Source organism: Lynx rufus, unplaced genomic scaffold (assembly GCF_022079265.1).
Source record: "Lynx rufus isolate CCGP_SWC_20201006 ecotype Redwood Valley unplaced genomic scaffold, mLynRuf1.p SCAF_1, whole genome shotgun sequence".
NCBI classification, from domain to species: domain Eukaryota; kingdom Metazoa; phylum Chordata; class Mammalia; order Carnivora; family Felidae; genus Lynx; species Lynx rufus.
In genome coordinates, this window is record NW_025814823.1 from 147,260,401 (window position 1) to 147,272,411 (window position 12,011).

The 12,011-nt window shown below is 34.3% G+C and overlaps 1 protein-coding gene across 2 annotated transcripts in view; it reads right to left on the reverse strand.

Annotated features, from left to right (window-relative positions):
- The window catches only part of EDIL3 (EGF like repeats and discoidin domains 3), a 418,330-nt gene that overhangs the window by 10,112 nt on the left and 396,207 nt on the right, over positions 1-12,011 (reverse strand). For both annotated transcript variants that reach the window (XM_047071243.1, XM_047071314.1), the window contains one exon: positions 11,092-11,247. In XM_047071243.1, the coding sequence (XP_046927199.1) occupies positions 11,092-11,247 (156 nt within the window). The remainder of the gene's footprint in view (positions 1-11,091; positions 11,248-12,011) is intronic.

The window sequence follows — 12,011 nt, forward strand, 5'->3', positions numbered from 1 at the left end:
AGAGAAATTGGTGTCTGATAATTCCTACCCCACCTTAGGAACCTTTTCCTCACTCCACATCTCCTTGAAGAGTTTCATCCTATTTTGGTCAGAAATGACTTCGTACACAACTATATATATGAACACAGTAGTGATTTCAGCATCCAGCCATGTGTCTTCGAAGCCAGACTGCTAAGGAGGAAAGAGTGTCAGGGAGTTGGAGAAAATAATTCTGGAGATGGACAAAGAGGTGGCAAAGTGAAAGCTCAAAGATGAAGCAGGTTGTGAGGGTGTGTGCATGCGTTTGCTGTGCTTGACTAGGCATGGAAGAAAGGCATCCCCGCTTTATTCTGTCTTCCTTATGTGTGTTCTCAGAAGAACATCTGGTCTAGCTGGAAAATCTGGGAGATCTTTAATGGAGACAGGATTGCAGATATACATTTGGGATATACTTATACTAAAAGAATTATTCATTGCTGATCTGAAATTCAAATTTAACAGGTTATGCTGCATTTGTGTTTGGTAAATCTAGCAACTCTAAATGAAGAACATAGAGTAAATGGCCCTGAGTTGAGCAGCTGCAAACTCTACTTGGGTTTGAGCTGGATCCTGGGTCTTTTTGTTTCAGTGTGTTGACGGCACAATGATTATTAAATTATACTGGACATCAGGAGGAAAAAATCACCTTTGCTAATGCTTATAGATATTACTAAACTACCAAAAAGAAAATAAATCAAAAGTGAAACGTTGCTATGTAAAAGTATTATTTTTTTCACTCCCTTACAAAGAATGCCTTCCTTTAATTATTGTTAACTATTTAACATTTCATTTATCTGTACAAAATTAATTTTATTTCTTGCTTTATTGGAAAGCAGGAAATTAATTCCTGTGTTTGGTCTTCTGGGTTTTTTTTCTCTATAGAAAAATTGGAAAAAATACTCCTTTCATGCAGGTATAATCGCTGGGCTCATCTTTAATTTTTAAAATTATCCTTTAATCAGCTTTGTGTCTCAAATTACACCAGAAGCCTTATAATGATGAGAAATGTGTTGCTTCTACAATAAGGGCCCCAAGGGGCTTAGTACCTTAGCCCCTTGAGAGCCCTCCATACATATAAATAAGCTTTCTCTCTGAGATCCAACAAAAAGAAGTATGGACATGAGTGTCGTTGCCTAACGGGTCGTTTTATAGGGTGTGGCAGATCCAGAAATCCTTTTATAGATTCTTATAAGCATGGAATTATGACAGGCATCTTTTATCCTTTTTCGGATTTAAACTGTGGAATGAGTAGAAAAAGACTAGAACATGAATTCATTTTGAAAGTCAGAGACTTTCATTGCTTCACACACTACCGCTGAACGTGTGCTGGTGGACAGGAAAAACGGCATGTGTGCCCTGTGGAACTGACATCCTAGAGGGTTTTTTCACCTTCAAAATATGCATATTCAGCAGTCAAAATATTAGTTGTTTGGTAATTACTTAGACATGAAGTGGGTTCATATTTTTTGCTGTATTCCAGCCAATGGTAAGTGCATAGTTCCAACAACCAAAATAATGACATGTTTTTTTTTCTCTTACTCAGACTGATCAAATGCTCATTTTAATAGTGGGGATGGTAACTATCAGATTCAAGTTAAATAGGATTCTATTTTTTCTAATAAAACTATTAAAAATCTTTCACAGCTAAGCTCTGCTATTTCTGTCAGGTTCATCACTGCCTTTTCATGAATAATAACATTTTTGAAGTTTAAACAACTTATTAAAGGTTTATAGCCTTGACTATTCTACTGTGGACCTATCGCTAATCAGTATTTTTAGTGTGTCAACATTTTTAATCAGTGGCTAGGGTCATGGTTGGGCTAACACTTGATGGTCCCTCACAGTCATAATACAAGCACGACTTAATAAGAGAATGTGTAATTATTTTCCATGAGGCATAATGTCATTAAACAATTGTGCTTAATAATATATGTCAAACAAAAACATGAGATATTCAGAATTTTCAGTGTGGATATTTTTATGAATTTCTGATGAGTGATTGTGGATTAGGACGACAAAAATTAAGACACTTAAAGTTTTTTGGCATTTGAGCCTTGGGAAAATTAAGGCCATAAATATAATAATGATATGTAATAATAAAAATTACTTTCAATGAACATTTTACTTTAATAGCATGTTATGTAATGTATTTCATGTGTTTTTCACACATTTTTTTCATTCATGCAGAACCATCTGTTACCTAGAAAAAGTATATGGTTTCAAATTTTAAGGTAACTTATCAAATTTTCCAGAAACCAAGAAGTTCTTATGTTTTTAGGATATAAGATAATTAACACAAATAAAAAAAAAATGTATTTAACCCTCACTGCATTTTTCTGCATTGTTTGCTCCTTTCTCCATTGTCAAAAACAAAACCCACAGATCCAAAAAGGCATCAGTTAGGCCGAGTTTGAAAATTAGGGTTTAATACATAATCTGACTGCAGTTAACCTCCCCCGGAAATGCAGTCTTAACTGGTCGGTCAGGAATTTTCTGATGGGCGCCAAGGAGTCTGCCACATGGGCTCTCTCCATCCCCCAGAGGAAGATGAAGTAATCTGCCTGATAAGACTCTTTGCTTTGACCCCTAAGGGAAAGCAGCCTTGCCTGGAACAATCCTCTTGTGCTAGTAACTCTTGTCCTATCCCCCCTCTATAAAAACCTTCCATTTTGTACAACTCTTCTGAGCTCCCTCTACTAGCTAGAAGGGATGCTGCCCATTCATACATCATTTAATAAAACCAATTAGATCTTCACATTTACTGGGTTGAATTAAAAAAAAAATTAATGTTTATTTATTATTGAGAGACAGAGAGACATAGAGTGTGAGCAGGGGAGGGATAGAGAGAGGGGGAGACACAGAATCTGAAGCAGACTCCAGGCTCTGAGCTGTCAGCACAGAGCCCGACGTGGGGCTCGAACTCAGGATCTGTGAGATTATGACCTGAGCTGAAGTACATTCCCTAACCAAATGAGCCACCCAGGTGTCTCTTGAATGTTTGTTTTTTAACATCTTGAACTTCTGTCTCACTGAGAATGAGGTTTCATACCATCTGTGCTGGGATATTATATGTCACTAAATAAGAGTCATAGCGGCAGGGATGTTTTTCTTCCCCTTGTTCTCAACCCACTCCCAAATCGGTGAGTTTTATGGATTTTGTGCCTGATGTTTGTTTTTTTTTCTGCTACCTTATGGTGTGTCCTCAGACCAGCACTCTTTTTGTTTGTTTGTTTGTTTGTTTTAAATGAAGAAGATTAAAAAATCCAAATGGCATCTAAGAAGTGTAAAGGCTTCAATGGCCAAAATTATTTTACATTGTTAGTCTTTAATATTATAGAATGTGAAATAACATACAAAGAATTTTCTTTGCAACTTCAAAATTGATCCCTGAAGAAAGGCAATCAGCTTTCTATTGCTGTCTCCAAATAACCTGAACGACTTCTTAATGAGCTCCTTCAGATCAATGGCTTCTGACTGTTCCTGTGGCTAGTCTATCATTCTAGCTTGCCTTTTATTTCCAGCATTTAGCCAGTTACTCGATTCTACAATTATAATTATTGAAGTTACTAACCCTCTCTTGCTCACCTCCATCCCAGTAGCCCCATTTCCTGGTCCTCCCTTCCTTTCCTTCTCATAAACCATTTACCCTGGGTTCAAGAACAAACATCTCTGGGTAGGCAGGACACTTGGAGTTCATGTTAAATATGGAAATGGAAATACAGTCCTCCATGTAGCTCATCTGCCCTTGTCTATTTGTGTCTGGACTTGCATCCAGTCTTGTGCCTTGTTTCTGACCCCAAGTCCCCATCTCACAACTGATTCTGATAAGTGATTCCATATTGTGTTGTTCTCTGTGCACCTTAATAACTGCTATCATACTTCTCATTGGTGACAATATGCTGCTTTCTGAACTTAAATTTGTTCAGTGTGGATGTCCTTTCCCATTCCAGCAGGCAGATCCAGATCTGCAAATGGCTTTTTACATTGATAGATCAATTTTTCTATAGTGGGTTTTTTTACTGAGATGTGGCTTTCTTGGTCCGGGGCCTTAGTAAAATTTACAGGGACGCCATTCTCTTTTTGTCAAGAACATGAATTATAAAAGCTACATAAGGAATCATTGGATTTCCTTGAATTTTTTAGTTGGTATACACAGGTTATGTCAATAACTGAACGTCTTTACTTACATGTTTTTACTAAATATTTTGTCTCTGTATGTTATCAACCTTTATTAAAAAGGGTAACTCATCACTGAACTTTACATTCTGCCAAAACAGACACATTCTCAGGTGATGTCTTAAGTTTGAAAATCTAATAACATCCACATTAATGTGAATACGGACAATTGTTTATTCTTCATACCGACACATATCCAAGTAAGGTCCCATAATACTGGATTGCGACAAGGAAGAAAACAGATACAATTTTAAATAAGTTGATACCAGATGGTGTTTATTTAAATTACACTGTCCCTATTTTTAGACAATGCTGAAACTATAGCATTGTTTCTTTAACTTAGCTCCAATTAAGTCACTCACCAAATACCTAAGTATACTACAGTGACTACATATAAATCTCTGTCATGTAGGGGCACAACTCATTTGCTATTTTTGAATCCGAGTGCTTTGTGTAGAGTCAATTTGTTGTCAGAAAATGCTTTCAGAGGGGCGCCTGGGTGGCGCAGTCGGTTAAGCGTCCGACTTCAGCCAGGTCACGATCTCGCGGTCCGTGAGTTCGAGCCCCGCGTCAGGCTCTGGACTGATGGCTCAGAGCCTGGAGCCTGTTTCCGATTCTGTGTCTCCCTCTCTCTCTGCCCCTCCCGCGTTCATGCTCTGTCTCTCTCTGTCCCAAAAATAAATAAATGTTGAAAAAAAAATTAAAAAAAAAAAAAAGAAAATGCTTTCAGAAAAGCAGCATCTTCTCTTTCTCTCCCTGATTTATTTGAAAATAGTAGTAAGACTCTGAGTGGATGAGACTAATGGTCTCTAGGCAAGACGAGAGACTTGATGTCCTTGATCCTGCTGCTCAGAAACATGTGACTGTTCCACCTTGAAAGACTGATTCACTCTCTTTCACTTCCCCCAGCTAGAATCCTTCTCACCCAATGCCACTGGGGATTCCATTTATTTTACCTCCCAAAGGATTCTGTAGGTTCCAAATTTCTCACGCAGGTCAAATTTCAAAAGAGCAGCATGGCAATCCACTACTGAATTGACACCCCACCTGACCTCTGCCTCACTGAAGAGCTGGACTTCTGAGGCTTTAAATATTCACATTTAATTTCAGCTACCTGAGAGTGCCAGCTTCAGCAGGAATGAAAGGATGCCCTGTGGCATCTGTCCTTACTGATTAATTTGAATATATACTCCAATACAGATTATGAAGGCTTTGCTAATGGGGATTGGTGGAGTTGCTGCTTATTTTTTTTTCCACATCGATGTTGAAAAAAGAAAGGAAGTAGAGAAGAATGAGGATCTCTTCCCCGACCCCCCCCCCCCCACCATTGGAGAGTCACAGACTTTTATGAAATGAGCATAATTCAATATTGTTCTTATTGTTCTCAGATTGTTCTAAGATCATGTTACTTATTTCCTATACTTGTTTTCTCAAGTTATACACTTGGCAGGTTATATTTGAAGTCTTCAAAATTAGCTGACTGTATCAAAGGTCTTCCACCATTCTCAAGTTCCTCATTAGACTGGGCTTTCTCTGACCCACTGTCATATTCAGGTTTCCCCCCAGTGTATCCAGCAGAATGTAGACGGTAACTGCCTGCTGAATACATGATTGAATGAATATAAATGTCACATTCTTCGAGGTGCTTTCCCACCTAATCTGTGTTCCTAACTACTTAGATCTATTATTTAAATTTAAATTTTGTTTAAAGCTAATACATGTTTACTTTCTGGTGTTCATGACAGAAGTGGCAAATGTTAAAATCTAAACTTACTTTTGGAGACATTGATTCATACTGACTTCCACTGACAAATTAGTGGCCAGCCAGTCCTAAAGAATTATAATATAATACATTCCATTCTGACTAGAAAAATCCAAAACTACACTTAGTTTCAAAAACTTAAAGTTGGTGCCAATTAGAGTCATCTTTCCCACATGTGCTTATTATTCAAATTAGCTGGAGCCTCTGTAAACATTTAGATTTCCAACTCATCCCCAGAGAGCCAGAGGCAGCACCCAGAAATCAGTATTTTTTAACAAGCTCCCGCATGAGTGTTATGATCAGGTAATTTTGGTAACCAGTGAATTAGAGTTCACCAAGATGTTGCAAGATTGTTCTTGATGAATATGTGGCATTCACTGTTCAGGGCCAATAAAATCTTACTGTAAACAGAGTTTTGGATTACGTTCTTTTATAGAATATCCAGAGTATAGTTGCAATTTTTTTTTGATTTATGCTTTTTAAAAACCTGGATAATTCGAGGGAGGGAGACAAATAGAATATTACCAGCTTCTTTTTTTCCCCCAAGAAGAAAGCCCCCATGGTGTGAATTCAGGTTTATTTAAACACCATGACATTATGACTAATATATTGGATGAGAAAATCCATTTTCATTTCTAATTTTTCCATATAAGAAGTCTTCCTGAAATTTATTATTGTTTTACTTTGGCTTATAACCTTAAAAATTAAATACTGAAAGTGTCTGTCAAATTTTGCAATTTTCCTGCTAACTGCAATAAAAAACAGCTCCAGGCGTATAAAACAAATGTCACTTTCATGAGAGCAAAGGAACATTTGACTTTCAACTAAAAAATATATCTGAATCCATGTTGTAGAGAAATATTAAAGTTGGTTAAATGTTAGAAAATGTAGACTAGAAAGAGAAAAATAAGATTGTAGAGATCATAATGAGGTAGTGTCATCACGTGCTCAATCATGAAAGATAAAATGTAGAATTTTGTCAAAAAACAAAATGTTAAAATAAATTATAGTTCTTATATAAGTTCTGAGAAGGTAGTGAGAAACTGACAATTCAATGAAGAGAACAGGCATCTATTTCTCTTCAGTTGACTTTTGGCATACACACACAAATACATATACATAATATACGTTGATACGTATATTTAGATACTCTTACATACATATATACTTTTTCCTTGACATCGCTTTCCTGAGGCTTAGTCTGTTATGACTAATAAAAACCAGAAAGGATATTCATACATTTTTTAAAAAAATTGACATTCTTACATTTTTAGTATTTCATTTACACCACCTGTGGTAAACCTAGAAAATTGCTATTATTTTGAGATTGTTTTTCTGAAGTAATCTTATTTCTGGATCTGTATCACAATTCAATATAAACAGCCTAAAATCTATTAGAGCAAAGTGGTCAATAAAAACAGAAGGACACATAAAAGAATTAGAAAAATTTTTGAAAATATTTCCTTGGAAAGGTACATACAGAAAACATTTCACAAGCACATGTTTTGCCCTGCAACATTCAATTTATTTGTCATATTTGTGTGGATGAAAGTTTGTAGTTGAATTTGCACTTGTAAACATTGCAGACTTTCTCCCTTATGGAAAGTAACCATGGGAAAGAAGACACAAATAATATTAGGAATCAATAGGAAATGGCTTATTCAGAAAAATTAATTTCTGAGTATAAGTAATATACCTAGTAAAACTAATAATAATAATAACAAAGCACAATAGTTATTTGGATTATATATAAACATTTATTTGATTGGTATATGTATATATTGGAATGTGTGTGTGTATATATATATATGTGTATAATATATATATATACACACACACACACATATATATATATTTTTTTCCAAGTGTTCAAAGAACTTTTACAGTTCCTTCTTATACATTATTTCTTTATCATAATAGTATTGCTATATTCTTATGTACAGTTTGTTGGTGTTTGTCATTTCCTGCAGGAGTAAGTAGTAAACTTACCTAAGGCTTTTCTTCAACATACCAAATTATTTATAATACCATAAACAAACTGGCTAAATTTAATTTTAAAACTACCAATTACATGGTATAAGTTTATCCAATTGTTATGTTTATAAATATTAAAATGGTTTAACTCTTCAGAAATTTTTACATTGAATAGATGATAGTGATTTATTGGCTCCCATAAGAATTCTGGCTTATATCCTGTTCACCAAGTATCAATTTACTTTCATAGGTGACCAACTTGCCAGTGGGAGCCTATTTTTTTTACAGTAAGACTTATTTGGGGAATGTCAAAATCATATGTTATAATAAATGTGGTTCATAAGTCCATGGATTGATAGTCATGGTCTATTTTGTGTTTCTAGAGGCAGGTTTCTGGGGCTCTACATTAATTTGAAGGTAGACTAAGTTTGTATGCTACAAAGCCTAAAGAAATCACTGCAATAACATCAAAAAATTATACCAAGTAAGTGAACAACAACAACAACAACAACAAAATCTTAACTGGAATCATTAAAAAAACTTCAATTAATCCAAAGGAAGATAGAAACAAAAAAAAAATGGAAAAGATGCAACAAGTAGAAAATAAGCAGAAAGATGATAGATTTTAAACCCAATCATATTAATTTTCATATCAAATATAAATGGCTTAAATGCTCTAGTCAAAAAGCAGAGATAGTAGGATGGAAAAAGGAGACCCAAGTATATGCTGCATAGAAGAAGTGCATTTCAAATATAAGGTACAAATAGGTTAAAAGTAAAAGAATGAAAAACACACACCAACATAGCATTAATCAAAAGAAAACTGGAGTGCCTCTATTAACAGAAAAATAGAATCCAGATCAAAAAATATTTCCAGGGATAAAGGTCATTTTCCAATAATAAAGGAGCTAGTTGATGCAGTGGACTCCACAGTCCTAATTGTTCACACATCTTTTAACCGAGCTTCAAAATACATCAAGCAGGGGTGCCTGGGTGGCTAAGCGTCTAACTTCGGCTCAGGTTATTGATCTCACAGTTTGGTTTGTGAGTTCGAGCCCTCTCTCTGCCGGGCTCTCTGCCCTCAACACAGATCCTGTTTCAGATCCTTTATTCCCCCTCTCTCTGTCCCTTCCCCGCTTACATGCTCTCTCTCTGTCTGTATCAAAATAAATAAATAAATAAAAATACATTCAAAATACATCAAGCAAACACTGATATAACTATAAGAAGCAATAAAGAACATCACAATTATAGTTGGAAATTTCCACATTGCTCTTTCTGTAATTGATAGTACAAGGATATAGAAAATCAGTATGGATATAGAATACCTGAATACTATCAGGTAACCTGGTCAACTTGATGAAAATTTTATATACAGTTCAGACAGATAATAAGTGTATTAACATGCAAATGCCTAATCTATTAATTAAAGGAAAAATTAAAAAATTGTTTACATTAATCATGAAATGACAAGCTTAATGTAAATGGAGTCAAAAAATATTTAATCAGTACAACAGTTTAATCATATTTTTCATTATACTTCCTTCCTAAATCAATCTATACAAGGATTTTGCTATTACAGATATACTTTTTAGTGAACATTACACATGGAAAATGTATGAGAATACTTATCTCTTTTAAAATTAATTTTAAGAGCTACATAATTTATGAAGTTTAAAAAGCTTCATCTTACAGAACACATTTTCATTTTCTATGCATCAGAATGCCTACTGTGAAAAGGTGAAAGGTAGGAACTGAAATAGTTATTTACAATAAATCACGGCAGATATTTGACTACAGTCAAAAATACATTTGAAGAGTTTCACAAAAAACCCTATACACACTCAGTCTAAGATGCTACTGATTAGAAAACATGCCATTATTTTAGGTTCTTCTAGAAAATAATAAATGCCTCCAATTAAAATTATGACATTGTAAGATATACTAATTTCTGAGATGTTAAAATGTAAAATGTGTGTGTGTTCTGAGATGTTAAATGTATCTCTAGATGCTAAATGGATGTGTTCTGAGATATTGAAAGGTAAATAGGTGTGGATTTTATAATCTAAACCTAAAGATATGTCTCCCCTGAAATGATTTTTATGTGAAGTGAATTCAGACTCTGTTGACTCACTGAAATAGCCATCTAGGCTTAGTATTTGTTGGAAAATTAATAAATTCTCTGTCTTGAATTTTTGAAAAAGCAAGATATTCCTAACTCTCTGCTGGTGAATAATATACCAGGGAATAAAAGGGCTACACAAAATGGAAAAAGTCATTGTGAACTCAGAAATACTTAATGTATTATATATTTCCCCCCAAATCCTTGAAGTAAGAAGTTTGTTTCTGTTGATGTCTTTAGAAAGCTAGAGTTCTTAGCACAAACATTCCAAGCAATGAATGAGTTTCAGTGTCATTGGCCCAACTAAGGCTATATTTTAACATCTGGTCCAATTAGTTATAGATATGAACCCTGAGCACTTCCATTTTCTAGGGCCCCACACAAATTCAGACCAGGAGATACTACAGAAAGATATTTAGAATGGTAAGAACATTTAGAAAAACAATTACAAATAGTATAGTGTAGAATTGGATGTTGCAATAATATATATTTATTACCATAATATTAAAACAGCTTACACAGATTAAAAAAACTAAACAAATCTATGAATTAAAACACAATGAAGGAAACTGAGCAGAGAAACATCCTGTATTTTAATTTTGATGAAACAGTATAATAGTCAAAATTTGTTCATTTCTAAAATTCCTATTGTCAAAATAATCAAGGAAATATATAACTTAAAAATCTTTTAGTTAATTTTTAAAATATTTTTTGCCAAACTACATTTTTTGCCTAATATCAGTAATGTTTTTTAATAGTAAAGTTAATAGTGACAAGTATTCAGACAATAAGTATTTACATGTGCTTTAAGTTAAATTATTCAAGCTCCTATTAGGTTTATAAAATATAAGCAAATTTTACTTAGCTGGATCTTAGATAATTGATACTATGGAAAATGTTAGAATTTTTAATTTAACATACATTTTTCAGTGGATATAGCCATTATTTTTAATACATATGTCTAAGCAGCTCATTCAGTCATATTCAGATAGAGTTTGGTCCTTCACTTTGCATGTTATAAACCACCTGGATCACTTACCTTATCTTTTCTTTGCTTTTCATCCTGGTATACAGTCCAGTGTTCTCCATCATTGCTGTATGCTAGTTTGTAAGAACCTACGAACTGTACATGACCAAAATCTTTAGCTCCTTGTGTAATGATGCCAGTTACTTTGGTAGGGACCAGAAGGTCCACCTAAGAAAAGGAAAAGACATAATTTAAATGCCACAGCAGAGTCCATTATAAATGTGCAAGTTGCTCAAATTCAGGAGATTAAGTAACATACATGTTAAAGCCAAAGATCCACTGATTATTTGTATTTTGAAACTGATGACTGAGTCTGTGATTGGCTAATAATTTTGGCTTTGCCACTGGATAAACTTAGTTGAAAACCTGAATAACTATTTTGACTGTTTTAAAATAAAACGATGGTCATTTTAGTCTACCAATCAATTTTATATTAAACCAAATTCCTCTAGCTGTGCAGTTTTGTGCAACTAAGATTGAACAGGGCAGGCAGGGCTGATCTTCTTGGGATGAAGGTCTTCCCCAGCTTGTCTTCCAGAGCTTGTGCTTATAATTCAGTTTTCTGACTTTACTGGTCATTTCAATTTTAATAAAAATCAGACTCTAGTTGTATACACATTAGGAATAGAAATGACATTATATGTATCACAGTTAAACATTAAATAAAAAGTCAACATTATTTCCATGAGTTTTAATCAGCTCAGGAATATATAATTGAATAATAGTAATCATTGTACAATGAAAATCTTTAGAAAACTACAATTCTAAAAATGTTGAGGAGAAAGTTGGACATTCTTCAAAAATGAAGGAGGATTACAGCATGCATCCCTGACTTGTGGGATCTGTGCTCATGAGGTGTTTTTTCCTACAAAATACATACTTATAAAAGCAAAACACGCATGGAGACTCAGTAAGCATTAAATTAATCAAGA